Source organism: Vidua chalybeata, chromosome 30 (genome assembly GCF_026979565.1).
Source record: "Vidua chalybeata isolate OUT-0048 chromosome 30, bVidCha1 merged haplotype, whole genome shotgun sequence".
Classification (NCBI taxonomy): domain Eukaryota; kingdom Metazoa; phylum Chordata; class Aves; order Passeriformes; family Viduidae; genus Vidua; species Vidua chalybeata.
The window spans coordinates 2137286-2154870 of NC_071559.1; the positions used below are offsets into that span (position 1 = coordinate 2137286).

Sequence of the window (17585 nt, forward strand, 5' to 3'; positions counted from 1 at the left end):
ACAGCCAGCCTTGCTCCACTCCTGTCACTGCTGCCATAACTTCTCTGAGGGGTTGCTTTAAGGGTTTCACTTCAATTCAGGTATTTGTTTTTCTTGCTCATTTATTGGGGATTAAATATGGAGAGACAAAAAACAAGAAATGCAAACAGCAAAACTAGATACTTTGAGAACTAGAACTGTGAAAGATGCATTGTAGGACCCACAAAGGGCAATTTTAGATGATTGGCTTTATGGCATTTACAGCTTGGTGTGGCTAAAGCTGATAGGCCAAGAAATGTTTATAGTGTATTGTAATTAGGAAATAATTAGCCTCTGATTGTGATGGCGTGAATTGTAACATCTGTATTGCCTCACCCTTCACATGGGACTGAAAATGGAATAAAAGTTTTTATTAAATGCCTCTCAGTTACCCCATCTCTGGGTCAGAAAAGAGCATCATCTGACACCAGAGATGTTTGAAACCTTCCACTTGTTTAAATTCTCCCCAGAAAGTTTTCCACCCCAGACCCCAGCTCAGTCTAAGGAGGACGAGAGGCCTCAGCTGAGCTCAGGATGGTGCTGCACAGGAGCTGCAGCAGCCCAGGGGTGGCTCAGCAGGAGCTGTGGAGCTGGGCAGGGCTCAGCTCAGCAGCAGCCTGAGCTCAGGGTGACTCCCTGTGGCTCTGCCAGCAGGATCCAGGCACCAGCCCCACAGCTCAGCACCAGCTTCTACCCCTTTTTCATCCACCTCTTTGGGGCTGGTTATTCCTGGCACTCCAGAATAGGCCCCTGGAGTGTGAAACCTGGAGTTTTCAGCTCTGAAGCAGCTCCAGGAGATATTTTCCAAGTGAAGAAGTGACAGAAAGAGACAGAGGGAGCATTCCCAGGGCAAGGATCACTGCTCCACACAGAGCCTTCAAATTCCCCCAAAGCCAGTGAAGCCACAGCTTTATTTTGCTAAGGAGCCTCCTGTGGTCAGAGGCAGCCTCAGGATCATCAAGGATGGGTGCTGGAGCCTGCAGTGGCAGTGCAAGGAGAAAACCCAGAATGCTGCTCTCCCCTTCCTCCAGATCTCCCTTTTTCAGAGAACATCCCACCAGCTCCAGCCCCTCTGTCGAGGCCCCGCTGTCTGTAGATAAAGGAGGAAGAAAAGCAGCTCTGTGAGAGCCTGCAGACCTGATCTCTGGCACTTGGGCAGGTGGATCAGCAGATTTTGGAATGTGAAAGCCTCCAGCCCCAGACAGCACAGGTGGAGCCTCCCACAGGCTCATCCAGCTCTTCCCAAAATCCCTGTCCATCACTGTGAGCCGGCAGCGTTTCCTCCTCACGGAGCACAGTGTGTGCAAGAGGATTTCCTGAGCTGCAGCCCTCTCCTACATGGGAGACAGCAAATCCCAGGTGGAAGGAGGATGAGGAGGAGGAGGATGAAGAGTGACTCAGCCCCAGCAGCCTGGACAAAGCCCCACGGTGCAGTTGCTGCCTCTCAGACTGAGAGCCCTCGGCTCTGGAATCGCAGCCACGCGGTGAAACTGGGTCAGGGAAAGCGAGGACGGGAAAGATGCAGCAGCTCCAGGTGCTGCCAGGGGAGCTGCCAGTGCCCAACACTCCCAGCGAGGAGGAAACAAAGGGAAAAGCAACAAGACATTCCCTCCTTCCCTGGCAGACACGTGTGCATGAGGCCAGGCTCTGTCTGCCAGCCCAGCTCCCATGGAGAGGAGACATGGCAATTAGGAACTGGACAAATTCCACTGGAAAAGTCAGGAATTGTGACACTAAACCAGTGGGGTGGCACTGGTGCAAGTCCCCACCAGCAGCCAGGACTGGGATCTCCCAGGGACAGACAGTGGCAGGAAAGGGAGAAGAGCTTTGCCCAAGGGAATTCCGTGCATCCACCCAGAGCAGAGAACTCCCTGTCCCCTTGGAAAGGGGGAAAGCCCCAAATCTGGGACAGCCTCACATCTCAGCCTCAGCCCCCACAGCACCACGGGGACAAGGGAGGAAAATCCTCAAGGAGCTGGATCTCAGATATTCTTTGGGATGGGCCCGACCTTGCTCAGGATGCAGCAGCTGCCATTTGCCAGCATTAATTCCCGGGATGCACAGGTAGGAGCACGCTCCAGACAGCCTCTGCTTCCAAGGACACGAGGAGCACACGGCCTGCAGGGAGGAGCTGGAGATGGAGAGGCTGCCTGGGGTGACTCAACGTCAGGTGCTGCCAGGTACCTGCCAGCATCCGAGCAGGGATCAGCGAGCACCTGAACGCTCAGAGAGCACAGACTGGCCCCTCAAGGACCTTCCCAAGCCCTCCATGCCCACTCTGATTCCGTGTTTCCCTGGGCTGAGGTGACACTTCCCAGGCTGGAACCATTCTCCAGGCAGCACACAAAGAATTTTAATTCCACTTTCTATTTTAAAAAGGGCCTTTCCATTCAAAGCTGGCTCAGCTGCAGATTCATGATCATGGCAACCACTCCCTCCCTGTCTGTCCCAGCATCAAACACCCCCAGATCCAGGGGGTCCTGGCCTGTGACCCCTCCAAGCCCTCTCCAAGCTGGGCCTGGCGTGGTTTGACACGAACCAAATCTGTCAATGGCTCAAGACAGACACGTGGGCAGCAGCGAGCAGGGAAAACGTAGCAGGCTCCATTCAGCTCCAATCCCTGATAAATAATTCAGCAAGAGAAATGCCGCAATACAGAGCCCAGCAAGATTTAAAAATAGACCCTGCGCTGCTCCAGAGGGATGGAGGGAAGGAAGGAGAGGGGTGGCAGAAATGGGAGCACGAGGGGTGGCAGCTCCACAGCCCCAGCCCAGCCCAGGTGTTCACGTTCCCTTTTAACTGGGAATTTAACCCAATTGTTGTTAAGGCAGCAGCAGCATTCCGGGCTGGACGCTGTCCTGGCTCAGAGCCCTGCAAGGAGGCAGAGTCCCACAAAAGGAGAAGCAGGAGGAAGGATGGAGGTGGGTCCTACCCCAAATCCAGCTGCCAGCAAGCCCAGCACCTCCATTCATCACCCATAACAACACAACTGTCCCAACACTTCTACCCCAAACTGTATCTAAAGTAGAAAAATATTGAATATATTTATAAATATTAAAAATATTTTTATCTTTGTCTATTATATTTATAGATTTTATAGATTTTATATTTTATATATTATATAAATAAAATATACAAAAATAAATATAAAAATGAAATTTAAATAACATGTATAAAAGATATAATATATAGATATATAAAAATAAAAACATAGAAATAATAGAAATATTAAATATATATAAAACATATAAAAATAAAATATAAAATTAATATAAATATTAAATATAATATAATATTATATTATAATAATTATATTATAATGATTATTATAATATATTATGATTATTATATTATAATATTATAATATTATATTATAATATTAATATAAATATAAATAGAAATATACAATCTAGCTATCAAAACCATTCAAATCTCATCACACAAACACCACTCCCAGTCAGGCAACAAGCAGAAAACGGTTGTCTCAGGATTCCATCACCCTTCCTGCATCCTAAAAAAACCCCAAACCAACCCAAGTTTGTGCTACCCTAAAATATCCAACTCTCTGAACAGTGTAGGTGTCACCTGTAGTTTCGTGGTGGGAATTAGAACACAGAGAAGATGTAGGAAGATCATCACCAGCTCCTTCCACCTGCTCCAAACACTTCCCATTCCCTATTAATTATTAATTCACCTCAGCCCCTTTATCCCAGTTTGCCACTGGGATGCTCTGAAGGGGAAAATGGGTTTTCCAGGTTTTGCAGGAATACTTTGGCAGATGGCTGCGTTCTCCCCTCCTCTCTCAGCTACAAAAATAGCTCCAGAAAAACACGGATTTTTCCCTGCTTCCTCGTGAGCAACGATCCTGGCTTCCCAAGGACTTGGGAGATGGGAAACTGCCACTAATCACAAAATGCAGAGTGAGCTTTTAGAAGGAAAAATACAATTGTATCGTGTGCAGGTAATTAAAAACCTAATAACTCTAGACTTAGGGGCTTTCCATAAATATTTTTGAGTTTTCCCAACAAACATAAAAATTAATATAGGGAAGACATGGCAGCAGCTACTGTGAGGAGACACCAGGACACCAAAACTCCCAAAAAAGGTCAGGGAGGAGATGGAGGAGAAGCTCCCAACGCCCCCACTAGTGGCAAGAGCAGACTCCTGCAATCCAGAATCCAGCCAGAATCCATCCCCAGCCCTTTCAGAAGCTGGGAATTACCCATTAGGGGCTTGGAATGAGATGAGCTTTAAGGTCCCCCACAAGCCAAAACATCCTGGGATTCCAAAATTCCCTGGTAAAAGGGAGCTGCTCTGCCCAGCCCAGCAAATCTGCTGCTGAAGCCTCCCAGTCACATCCCAGCGGGAATTTGGGATTTTTTCCTCGTTCTGGGAAGCTCTGTGCTGTTGGGAACACACCCTGAACACCCTCAGTGAGGGCAGTGTCAAGGAGAACAACTGCTTCCATAAATCCCACGTCCCTGTCTGAAGCCAACCACCAAGCCAGTCCCAGAGGCAGGACACAAACACCTCAGCATTGCCCACATTCTGGATCTTCCTTTTCCATGCTCCCCACTTTTCCCCCATCCAGGGTCAAATCCCATCAGGATTGGGCTCAAAGCTCCTGGTCCTTTGAGCACAGGGAAGCAGGCAGCACAAGATCCCATTTCCTCATGGAATTTCCTGCCTGAAGCCTCCCCAAGAGAGGTCAAGTTTTAGGGTAACACCTTCCCAAACAAAGTGGATTTTGTGTCTAAACTCAGCTCAGGAGAAATTAATTCCTCAAAGAAAAAAAGATGTCAAAGCAAGAGCAAAAATTGAAAAAACTTCATTAAAAAAAAAAAAAAACACACCAAAAAAAAACCTCAACGGAGCTGCTGTGTCGAGTGGGCTGGGCCTGCCCACACTCAATCATCCCCGAAATTCTCTGGGAAGGAGCAGCAGTGACTCAGCCTGCGGCACACAGACAGGGAATGGAGCTGCCCTTCCCAGGAAACCCTGGATCCATCCACGAGGGATGCCCAGCCTGTTCCCACAGCCCTCACCTGGACTGCAATCCAGGCAGGGATGGCTCCCAGCCAGGGATCCAGGATCCAGCAACCCCAGGGATCCAAGGGAAGGTGTAAGGAAAGATCAGGAGGGTTGGAGGGGAGGGAAACTCAGGTCAAGTGTTGGATCCTGCATTTGGGTCACAACAACCCCGTGGAACACTCCAGGTTGGGGGAGAGGGGCTGGAAAGCTGGGAAAGGCCCTGGGGGCGCTGGTGCCAGCGGCTGGACAGAGCCCAGGTGTGCCCAGGTGTGGCCAGGATGGCACCTGGGCTGTCCCAGCCATGGGCACAGGGATTGTCCCCCTGTGCTGGCACTGCTGGGGCCCCCCCAGTGCCGGGTCCAGCCCTGGGCCCTCCCGGCCACGCAGACATCGAGGGGCTGGAGCGTGGCCAGAGCTGGGGAAGGGCTGGAGCAGCAGGACAAGGGTCTGGAGAGGCCCTGAGGGAGCTGGGAAAGGGGCTCAGCCTGCAGGGAAGGAGGCTCCGAGGGGAATTTCCACCCCACAACTCCCTGATGGGAGAGCGGGGTCGGGATCTGCTCCCAGGAACAGCAGGAGGAGAAGGAACAGCCCCAAATTCCTCCAGGAGAGGTTCAGGATGGACATCAGGAGGAATTTCCTCATGGAAAGGTGGTCAGGCTTTGGAACTGCCTGGAGAAAGGGAGGCTCAGAGGGGAATTTTCACCCCCAACTCCCTGATGGGAGAGAGGGATTGGGCTCTGCTCCCAGGAACACCCGGAGGAGAGGGAACAGCCCCAAATTCCTCCAGGAGAGGTTCAGGATGGACATCAGGAGGAATTTCCTCCTGGAAAAGGTGCTCAGGCTCTGGAACTGCCTGGAGAAAAAGAGGCTCAGAGGGGAATTCTCACCCCAAAACTCCATGATGGGAGAGCAGAGCTGGGCTCTGCTCCCAGGGCACACCAGGACAAGAGGAAACGGCCTCCAGTTGTGCCAGGGGAGGTCCAGGATGGACACCAGGAGGGATTTGTTCATGGGAAGAGTGGTCAAGAATTGTCAGATTGTCAAGCACTGCCAGGTCTGCCACTTGTCCCACAGAACTGTGGAATCACTGATGTTGGAAAAGCCCTCCAGGACCATCGAGTCCAGGCTCTGCCCAATTCCCACCAGATCCCTGAGTGCCACATTCAGCCCTTCCTTGGACACCTCCAGGGATGGGGACTCCAAACCTCCTTGGGCAGCCCCTTCCAATACCTGAGCACCCTTTTCCATGGAAAAATTCCAACACAAAACTTCCCTGGTGCAACTTGAGGCCGTTTCCCCTTGTCCTGTCCTTGTTCCCTGGGAGCAGAGCCAGGCCCCACCTGGCTGCACTCTCCTGACAGGAGAGGCAGGAGGTTCCCCCTGAGCCTCCTTTTCTGCAGGCTGAGCCCCTACAGCTCCCTCAGAAGTTCTCCAGACCCTCCTCCTGCTGCTCCAGCCCTTCCCAGGCTCCACTGTCCTCCTCCAGACACACTCCAGGCACCTGGAGGTCTCTGACCTATTTAAGTCTTTACCAAACACCAACAGGCACTTCCAAAATCCATCCTTAAAAAGAGATTCAGACCAATGTAGGAGTTGAATCCACCTGTCCCATACTTTTGTTTCTTGCCGACATCCCCCTCCCTGCCAGGGCTGCCACAAACACAGAGACACCAACATTTCCCACTGTTTATTCCCTTGGGCAATGAATCCACTGTGAGTTCTGCCCCTGCAGCCACGGTGAGAGGCTCAGGATCATCTCAACAGGCATTAAAGCATTTTAACATGGGTTTCAACCTCTGCTGGAGCCTTTGGATCCAGCCAGAAATGGATCTTTGGGAAGAATTTAAGGCAAGAAAAGCACCTTGGCACAGGAATGCAGGGGAAGCACCAGCAGCCCTGAATATTGGCAAGATCAGTTTCTTCAGTTTCTCTTTAGCCAAAAAAAAAAAGCCTTTTGAAAAGTCTTCAAGGTGCCAAGCTGTGTTCCCTGCCTCTGGCTGCACCTCCTGCTCCAAATTACTTGGGAACAACTCACTGAGGGACCCAAACCTGCTGCACTGGAGTGACTGAGGTGGGAGAAGTTTGGACACTGATCCCTCTGTGGTGCCCCTGGGGCAGCCACCTCCTCCTCGAAAACAATTAAAACCCAATCAATTTATTCAAATGAGCGCTGATCTGGCTTTAATTAATATCAAACGAGATAATGAGGTGCAGTGAACTGCGCTGGGGCTGGGAGCAGTGGTTTGGGCACCTCCAAGGGGGGATTTAGGCACCTTCCCCCCCAAAACCAGGGCTTGGGAATAGCAGCACTGCCACCACCTTAAATTTAGCAACACAAATGGCAGCACTAAAAGGGGAACTCGATTCCAAGGGGGGGATCCGGTGTCACAGCTGGAAGGAGGGGCTGGCCCTGGGTGTTCTCCACTGCTCCGAGCCCCAGGGGCTGCTCCTCCCTCGGGAATTCATCCCTGAGCACAGCAGCTCCCTCCCCATCCAGGTCAGAGCCTCTAACCAGGCAATCCTGCAAAGGTTTGGGCTGGGAGGGACTTGAAAGCTCCTCCAGTTCCACCAGCCCAGCTCCAAGGAATGCCCAAATCTGCAATTCCTTCCAAGCCCTCTTCCAGGGACAGCACCAGGAACAAACAATTCCTGTCAGACTCAGCACCCCCCACCCCAGGAATCAGCACAATCCCAAATCCTTAAGCCACAGCTTCCCAGGGATGGCAGCAGTGTGGAATTCCCACTCTGGGCCTGCTTTGCTGCACGTTGGCCCAAAATCCACCTTGTTCTTGGCAACACCTTTTTGTCAAGGGTGCAGAAGCACCAAAGTGTTCCAGGAGCAGAGAGCCCGGGGGGCTGCTCCTCCCTCAAGTGTGGGATTATGGCTTTTTTTGATTCAGAGATGGGGAAATTGAGAGGTGCTTTAAAAACTTTTATTCTATTTTCAGTCTCATGTGAAGGCTGAGACAATACAGATGTTTAAATTCACACTATTATAATTAAAAGTTAACTCTTTTTTAAATTACAATATATTAGAAGTGGTTTTTGGCCTATCAGTTCTAGCTACACTGTTGTAAATACCTTAAAGTCGATCATCAAAAATTACTCTTCATGGGTCTTATAACAATGCATCTTTTATAGTTCCACTTCTCTAAAGTATTTAGTCTTATTTGTAAGGCCAACTTTTGAAACTTGTTTCTAGCTCTGCTTCTCTTTCAACAATGTTTTATTCTATGGCGTTTCTAAGTCAGCATTTTTTATCTCAAGGTTTGTATACAGATGCACACTGTGTGAGCTTTCTGTTAGGTTTGGAGAATTCTCTACAAATTCATTTCCCACACTCGGAAATTCATCCAAAAAAAAAAAAAAAAAAGAAAACAGCAGCTCCCTCCCCATCCAGGTCAGAGCCTCTAACCAGGCAATCCTGCAAAGGTTTGAGCTGGGAGGGACTTGAAAGCTCCTCCAGTTCCACCAGCCCAGCTCCAAGGAATGCCCAAATCTGCAATTCCTTCCAAGCCCTCTTCCAGGGACAGCACCAGGAACAAACAATTCCAGTCAGACTCAGCACCCCCCACCCCAGGAATCAGCACAATCCCAAATCCTTAAGCCACAGCTTCCCAGGGATGGCAGCAGTGTGGAATTCCCACTCTGGACCTGCTTTGCTGCACGTTGGCCCAAAATCCACCTTGTTCTTGGCAACACCTTTTTGTCAAGGGTGCAGAAGCACCAAAGTGTTCCAGGAGCAGAGCTCATGGAGAAGCTGCTGTGCCCCTGAGCTCATCCACGCTGGCATTAAGAGGATCCCTAAAGCAACAGGTCCGTGGGATTAGGCAGAGGTCAATCAGCTCCCAGGATTAGGAGCCACCACGGGGAGATCTTGGCTGAGGGGAGGGAGGTGGAGCCCACGTCAGGTTTGAGCCACGAAACCGAACTGGGAGCCAGGAATTTTAAATTCCCCAGGAGCCAAAGTGTTCAGGAATGAGCACCAAGGATTCTGGAGATGTTCCTTCCCACAGCCCAGCAGCTCCAGCAGAAGCTCAGAAGCACAAACTTCTACCAGCACATTTCAAACAGACCCGAGGACGCTTTAATTAACACTTTAATTAACTACGACACCTCCTGCCAGGGGACAGAAACAACTCTGAGCCTCAGCCCAAATTCCTGCAGGTACCAGAACCAGAATCCCTGGGAGGGTTTAAAGTTCAAGGGCTGGAAACACCAAAAAAAAACCCAAAAAAACCCCACTTTTCCATGTATGCCATCAGCACAGACCCTCTGGACCCCTCCAAACCAGCACCTTCCCACCTGCTGGGAGACCCCAGGACCGGGAGTCACTTCCAGGAAAAGCATTTCAAAGCAAACGTGAGGACACCGGAACCTCGCCCGGCGCCTCCCAGCCCCGGCACGGCCCCGGGCTCCTCTCCCACCCACCGGCCGTGCCCCGGTGCCCGCAGCCCCGGCTCCGCGTGCTCCGCCAGTGAGAGAGCTCCGGGCAGCGGCACCGCAGAGCCCGGAGACCCCGCCGGGAGCAGCGGCGAGCGGGCACCGAGAGGAGAGACCGGGAACCGGAGCCCGAGAGGGGCAGGACGGGAACCGGAGCCCGAGAGGAGAGACCGGGAACCGGAGCCCGAGAGGGGGAGAACGGGAACCGGAGCCCGAGAGGGGGAGACCGGGAACCGGAGCCCGAGAGGGGCAGGGCGAGAGCCCGCACCGAGCGCTCCCCGAGAGAGGAGATCAGGAACCGACCCCCGAGAGTGGGAGCGCCGGAGCCGGATCCCGCACCGAGCGACTCCGAGAGGGGCAGCCCCGGGCCGGGAACCCCCTCCGGGAGCGGCCCCGGGCCGGGAACCCCCTCCGGGAGCGGCCCCGGCGGGAGCAGCCCCGGGAGCGGCCCCGGGCCGGGAACTCCTCCGGGAGCGGCCCCGGCAGGAGCAGCCCCGGGAGCAGCCCCGGGAGCAGCCCCGGGAGCAGCCCCGGGCCGCGCTGCCCCCGCGGGGGAAGGAGCGGGCACACCGTGGGAGGGTCCCGTGCCCGGTGCAGCGCGATCGCCCCGTTGCCCCCAGCCCTGCTCCCCCCGCCCCCGCCGCACTTACCGGGCCGCGCCGGGCCGGGCCCTGCGCCGCGGGGCCGCCGCCGCCACCCCGGGCCGGGCCGGGCCTGGGCCAGCGCAGGCCGCCCGGGCGGGGCGGCGGGGAGGGGCAGGACGGGGAGGGGGGAGGGGAGGGTGTCCGGACCGGGGAAAAACGGGGAAAGAAACGGGAAAAAAAAAAAAAAAAAAGGGAAAGAGGAGGAGGCGGCCCCTCCCCCGCGGCGTGCGCGCTGCGTCAACGCGCCGTGCGCGCTGCGTCATCGTGCTGCGCCCGCGCGCCCGCGTTGCTGTGGCAACCGGAGGGACGCCGCGCGCCGGGGATGGCGGGAGGGGCGTGGGGCGCCCCCTGGCGCGGCGGAGGGAGAGGCGGCGGCGCCTTTTATGGAAAGGGGCGGGGCGTGGGCGGGGTTACCGCCAGGCTCCGCCTATCCGCCATGACCCCGCCCCCCCGCGTGCGGGAGGCCGGCTCCGCCCCCTCGGGGGTCCCGCGTCCCCCCGGGATCCTCCGTCCACGGGGATCCCAAATTCCCCAGGGGTCCCACAGCTCCCCGGGGGTCCCACACCACCAGGGATCCCACATCCTCCAGGATCCTCCATCCCAGAGGATCCCAAATTCCCCAGGGGTCCCACAGCTCCCCGGGGGTCCCACATCACCAGGGGTCCCACACCACCAGAGATCCCATACCCTCCAGGATCCTCCGTCCACGGGGATCCCAAATTCCCCAGGGGTCCCACACCACCAGGGATCCCACACCACCAGGGATCCCACATCCTCCAGGATCCTCCATCCCGGGGGATCCCAAATTCCCCAGGGGTCCCACATCACCAGGGATCCCACATCACCAGGGATCCCACATCCTCCAGGATCCTCCATCCCGGGGGACCCCCAATTCCCCAGGGGTCCCACATGTCCCTGGGGGTCCCACATCACCAGGGATCCCACATCCCCAACAATCCTCCATCCCAGAGGATCCCAAATTCACCAGGGGTCCCACATCTCCCCGGGGGTCCCAAATTCCCCAAGGATTCTCCATCCCCGGGAACCCCACGGCTCTGGAGATCCCTCATTCCCAGGGGTCTCTCATCGCCCCCATGGATCTCCTACCCCCAAGGATCTCTCATCCCGCCGGGAATCCCCACCCAGCTGCGATTCCCTTTCTCTGAGTATCCCCCATTTCCCGGGGATCCCCCATTGGTCGGGATCTCCCATCTCCAGGTATCGCCCATCTCCAACGACCCCTCGACCCCCCCAAAAAACCCCCCTCCTCTGAGGGTCCCCCACCTCCAGAGATCCCCCCGCCCCCGGGGATCCCCCACCTCCGTGGTCCCCACACCGCACCGGGCGCCACCAGGACACCCTGGATCCCCCCGGGGGTCCCCACCACGTCTCTGCCCGTGCCCCGCCGGGGTGGCACCGAGGTGGCACCGGGGTGGCCTCGATGTCCCCGCTCCGCGCCCCGCGAGCAGCAGCACCATCGGCCCGGCTCCACCTTAACCGGAGCGGCCGCGCCGCGCTGCCCGCGCCCGGGCGGCTCCGGCGGAGCGCAGGGGCGTTTATCTCGCCCGGGATCAGCCAATATTTGTGGCCACGTCAGGAGAACGAGCCCATCCTCGCCCCGTGCTGCCGCTCAGTCCAGCTCCGCCACCCCGCTCCGCTCCCCGGGGCGCTGCCGCCGGCTCATCCCATTCTGCTTCTCGGACACTGCTGGGACTCCCACGCTGTCACCTCTCGCCACCGGAGATGACGGTCACCGTGGCTCTCCTCCTCCTGAGCCTCCTGCGGACGGCTGCTGCCAAGGGCGAGTGGTGCCCGGCCTGCGGGGTGGCCGCGCTGGCCCCCGGGGCGCAGCGGGACGCGCTCCTGGCGCTGGCCAAGCAGAGCATCCTGGCCAAGCTCCGCTTGCCCGGCAGGCCCAGCGTGCCGCAGCCGCCGTCCCGGGCCGCTCTCCTGACCGCGCTCCGCAGGATGCGGGAGCAGCGCTCGGACCCTCCCGGGATGCCCCGGGACGGCCGCGTCCCTGCCCGGCCCGGCCCGGGGCTGCAGGAGTACGAGATGCTGAGCTTCGCTGAGCCGGGTGAGCGCGGATCCGCGTCCTGCGGGCGGGGGGCACGGCGGGGAGGGAGGGAAGGGAGCTGGGAGGTGGACGGCAGCGCCGGGATGTGCAGCGGGATGGGGGGAACGCTGCTGCCGGGAGGTGCGGGAGCTCCCGAACCTGCCGAGTGCACCGCGCACAGATGGGACGTGCGGGGCTGGGAGGGCGGCACAGACAGAGTGCAGATGTGCTGCTCTGTCGTGTCACCTGTTACCCACTTCGGCTGAACCCTCCCCCTTGTGCTGGAGGTGAAGGGGTCACATGGCCACGTTTTCCGAAATGGGATTTTTAGCCTCGGTTTCCTGTCAGCCCATAGCGTGTGGATGGAGCTGCACAGCTCACTGTGCCTCCACATCCCACCCAAAGCACTGGGTGCCTCATTTCACTCCAGAATCTGCTGCTTCTGGGAGGAGAAAACTCCCGAAAACACACTCAGGGCTCCTGAAAAAAAAAAAAAAAAAAATCACCACTGGAAAAAAAGTATCCCACCTCTCACAGACAGCTTTCCTTGGAGAGACCCAGACTCACCACCTGATCCCAGAGAGCATCCTGCACCCTCAATTTCCGAGCCCAAATTCCTCGTGGTGAGGTGTGGGGGCTCCTCTCCCCTCACAGGCCCCGTGTCCTCAAAGCCCTCCGGGAACAATGCTGCTCCATGGCACATTGTGTTCCCTCACTCCAGGACAATGGGGAGCTGTCTCCTGGCTTGGTGGAGCGTCGGCTGGAATGGAGCCAGGGGGTGAACCCAGGCTTGGAGCACGGGGAAGGGGTTGTGTCCTCATGGGCAGAGCTGTGCCAGGAGCCCTGAGTGCTCTCGTGGCCCCGGCAGCTCTTTCCCAGCCAGGAGGAGCAGCAGCTCTGCAGCTGAGGAAGAAGGGAAGGCTCTGGGGAGACCTCAGAGCCCCTTCCAGTACCTACATGGGCTCCAGGAGAGCTGGACAGGGACTTTGGACAAGGGCCTGGAGTGCCAGGACAAGGGGGAATGGCTTCACATTGGAGAAGAGGAGATTTAGATGGGATTTTGGGAAGAAACTCCTCCCTGTAAGGGTGGGCACAGGTTGCCCAGAGAAGTTGCCCCATCCCAGGAAGTGTCCAAGGCCAGGCTGAACGAGGCTTGCAGCAACTTGGAATAGTGGAAGATGTCCCTGCTGTGGCAGGGGTGGGACAGGATCAGTCCCCTCTTCACTTCACTCCTGACTCTGCTCTTGCTTCTGTGCGCAGGATCCTCCACTTCCCGCAGCGTCCACCTGCATTTCCGCTTCTCCCAGGAGGTGGCCGGGAGCACTGAGATCCAGCAGGCCACCCTCTACCTGTTCTGGGCCGCCCCTGGCCGCGGGGCACAGCCCGTCACCGTCAGGCTCCTGCGGCCGGACCCGGCGGGGCCAAACATGACAGTGGCCAGCGAGACGCGGCTGGAGGTGCAGAGACCCGGCTGGACCACGCTGGACGTTGGAGCAGCTGTCCGGAGCCTCTTCGGACAGGAGACGCCGCGGCTCACGGTGGAACTGGAGGTGCCAGAGGACTGGGGTTCCCCTCTCCCATCCGACCACAGTGATTCCCACTGGCCATTTGTGGTGGCCCAAGCCCAGGCCAGGACACCCCACCGCGTCCGTCGGCGCGGCGTGGATTGCGGCGCGGACTCGCGGATGTGCTGCCGCCGGGAATTCTTTGTGGACTTCAAGGAGATCGGCTGGGAGGACTGGATCATCCAGCCCGAGGGGTACCACATGAACTACTGCGCGGGGCTGTGCCCGCTGCACATGGCCGGCATTCCCGGCCTCGCCGCCTCCTTCCACACCGCCGTCCTCAACCGCATCAAGGCGGCGAGCGCGGCGGCGGCCGTGGATTCCTGCTGCGTTCCCACCCAGCGCCGGCCCCTCTCCCTGCTCTACTACGACCGCGACAGCAACATCGTCAAGACCGACATCCCCGACATGATCGTGGACTCCTGCGGCTGCACCTGAGCCGTGCCGGGGCGGGAGGGAGGACGGGACGTGGCGGGACGGGGCTCCCTCTTCCCGGCTCCCGGCTGGGAGGGAGGAGCTCTGCCGAGGGGGTTTCTCCTCCTGCGGGTGAAGCACCAAGGGTGATGCTGAATGTGCAAGTCCCCTCCAGTCTCACCTCCCACACGGCTCTTTCCCCCTTCGTATCTGCCCGGGGACTTTTCTCACAGCCCCTCAGACCGGCTCCTGATGGAGTCCAGATGGACTGATGGACTGACGGACTGATGGACTGATGGACTGACGGACTGATGGACTGATGGACTGACGGACTGATGGACTGATGGACGGACGGACTGACGGACTGATGGACTGATGGACTGATGGACTGACGGACTGACGGACTGACGGACTGACGGACTGATGGACTGATGGACTGACGGACTGACGGACTGATGGACTGATGGACTGATGGACTGATGGACTGATGGACTGATGGACGGACGGACTGATGGACTGATGGACTGATGGACTGATGGACTGATGGACGGACGGACTGACGGACTGATGGACTGATGGACTGATGGACTGATGGACTGATGGACTGACGGACTGACGGACTGATGGACTGATGGACTGATGGACTGATGGACTGATGGACTGACGGACTGATGGACTGACAGACTGATGGACTGACGGACTGACGGACTGATGGACTGATGGACTGACGGACTGATGGACTGACAGACTGACAGACTGATGGACTGACGGACTGACGGACTGACAGACTGACAGACTGACAGACTGACGGACTGGTGGACTGATGGACTGACAGACTGATGGACTGATGGACTGACGGACTGACGGACTGACAGACTGACGGACTGACAGACTGATGGACTGATGGACTGACGGACTGACGGACTGATGGACTGACGGACTGACAGACTGATGGACTGGTGGACTGATGGACTGACGGACTGATGGACTGACGGACTGACAGACTGACGGACTGACAGACTGACGGACTGATGGACTGACAGACTGATGGACTGGTGGACTGATGGACTGACGGACTGATGGACTGATGGACTGACAGACTGACGGACTGATGGACTGACAGACTGATGGACTGGTGGACTGATGGACTGACGGACTGATGGACTGATGTACTGACGGACTGATGGACTGACGGACTGATGGACTGGTGGACTGATGGACTGACGGACTGATGGACTGATGGACTGACAGACTGACGGACTGATGGACTGACAGACTGATGGACTGGTGGACTGATGGACTGACGGACTGATGGACTGATGGACTGACGGACTGACGGACTGATGGACTGACAGACTGACGGACTGACAGACTGACAGACTGACGGACTGATGGACTGACGGACTTCTGCCCGATGCTGCAAAGCCCGGTTCAGGACCGTCCCTCTCCCATCCCAGCCCAAGGTCCTGGGGCACCCTGGGTGCAGCTAGATCAGCACAGGACCCACCAGTGGCCACCCTGGGCTGCTGGGGCTGGCGAGGACAGAGGGCAGGGGTCGCCCCCATGGCCCCACTCAGCTGGACACGCGGCTGAGCAGGGAGAGGAAAGGGAAATCAATCCCAGTGGGAGGAATGTGTCTCTCTCTCCAAGCATCCCAGCGAGCTGCTGTTCAATAAAGACTCCCAGTGGTGTGTGCACGTGTGTGCCCTGTCATTCACTGGCACATCTCCCAGTGCTCCTGGCACGGGCAGCCCTGGGATGGCACGGGACAGACCCAGTCTGCCATTGAAAACCCAGGCAATGGGACTGGGCCTCTCCCCACTGCTCCCAAAGATCTCCCACGCCCTCTGCCCCTCAGCTGCATTTCCCAGGGGGATGCCGGACCCCTAATTCATCCCAGCTAGATCCAGGGCACAGCATGGGAACCCCCTGGGCACAGGTGGTCTGTAATTCCCACCAGGAAAGGCGCCACTCCTTGCTTGGGCCAAATTCCCCATTCCACCAAACCCCCTGTATTTGGCCATCCCTGTCCCAGATCAGGACAGAACGGGGAAACTCTTCTGCCTTTTGAAGCAGACGGACTTTGGGGCAGCCTCAGCACCCAGGACCTCCCCCAGCCCCCCTCGGCCCCAGCTCCCCCCCCACTGCAGAGCATCCCCTCGGCTCATCCCTGGCCCGCTGCCCCTCGCCAGCCCGGTGACAGCGAAGTGGGACAGGTCAGGGCCGTGAGAGCGGGGGACAAAGGGCGGCTCCGACACTTCTGCCCCGTTACGTAACCGCGGGTTCGGGTTTCTCCACCCCTCCCCACGTGTCCCCCATGTGCGAGGACTGGAAAAGAGGGGAGAAGGTGCTGGGGTGGGACATTTGGGATGGGGGTCCTGGGGAGGTCCCTGAGGGGTGACTTCAGCTTTAGGGTTCACCCTGCAGGTGCTGACAACCAACCACAGAGGCCAGGACACGGCTGATCCAGGTGGGGAGAGGGTCGGCAGAGGGAGGAGATGGTGTCAGACCCTCTCCCCACCCAGCTTTGCATCCACTGCCCACTCCAGGATGATGAGCCATGAGCAGCTCTGCTGGAGCCAGGGCAGGATGCACATTGTCCCATGTGGAGGACGATGAAGAAGAAGAGCCAGGAGCAGGTGACAGTGCTTGGCCACGTGCACACACCCTGTAGCAGGTGCCCCCATGAAATCCCAACAGAATGGGGACCCCCTGCCAGGTGACCTCAGTCCTGAGATCCACCTCCAAGGGTTGACAACCAACCCCAAGGGCTGGGACAGAACTGATCCCGGTGGGGAAAGGGTCAGAAGAGTGAGGAGGTGCTCTCAGACCCTCTCCCCACCCAGCTTCACATCCTCTGCCTGCTCCAGGAGGAGCGAGCCACGAGCCACGAGCAGCCCCGGCTGGAGCAGGGATGCGTCGCCCTGGAGGACCGGCGACACGGGAAGGGATGGAAGGGATGGAAGGGCCACAGGCGTGTGACAGCATTGCACACATCCTCCCACCAGCCCTGCTGGAGCAGGAACTTCCATCTCCCCACACCCAGGTCCAGGTGCCTTGGGCCCACAGCGCTCCTGCCACAGGGGAAGGGAGGAAGGCTCGGGGATCGATCCCGTCTGGGATCCAAGGCCGCTTGCGCAAACCCAGAGAGGGTTTGGTGTTTGTTTTATCCCTTCTTTTTCCAACGCCTCATTTCACTGTCTATATTTATTGAACAAACAACTTCCCTGGAGCCACTGCCAAGCTTCCTGGGATGCAGCAGCTGTGGGCACGCAGGGACCAGGGAAGGGACAAGAGAGCCCTTGGCTGGTCCTGTGGCCCTACAGCTCAAGCAGCACAGGCCTGAGATGCTGAGCTGAGGCTTGTCCCACTCCCACGGGAAAGAGGCACCTGGATGCAGCCGACAGCCCCTTC

General features: G+C 57.3%; 2 protein-coding genes across 5 annotated transcripts in view; one reads left to right on the forward strand and one right to left on the reverse strand.

Annotated features, from left to right (window-relative positions):
• The window catches only part of R3HDM2 (R3H domain containing 2), a 39742-nt gene extending 29382 nt beyond the window's left edge, over positions 1 to 10360 (reverse strand). For 2 of the 4 annotated variants that reach the window (XM_053967430.1, XM_053967433.1), the window contains exon 1: positions 10143 to 10214. The gene's annotated coding sequence lies outside the window, so the exon portion shown is untranslated. Of the gene's footprint in view, positions 1 to 10142 lie in introns of all 4 variants that reach the window. The other 2 variants (XM_053967432.1, XM_053967431.1) reach the window with 2 other exon arrangements.
• A 1203-nt stretch (positions 10361 to 11563) lies between these two features.
• On the forward strand, positions 11564 to 15860 carry LOC128801575 (inhibin beta C chain-like). Its single transcript, XM_053967569.1, is given in 4 exon segments — positions 11564 to 11793; positions 11795 to 11875; positions 11877 to 12213; positions 13453 to 15860. Coding segments are annotated over 4 exon segments (1377 nt in total). The 5' UTR covers positions 11564 to 11577; the 3' UTR covers positions 14196 to 15860.
• The last annotated feature ends 1725 nt before the right edge of the window (positions 15861 to 17585 follow it).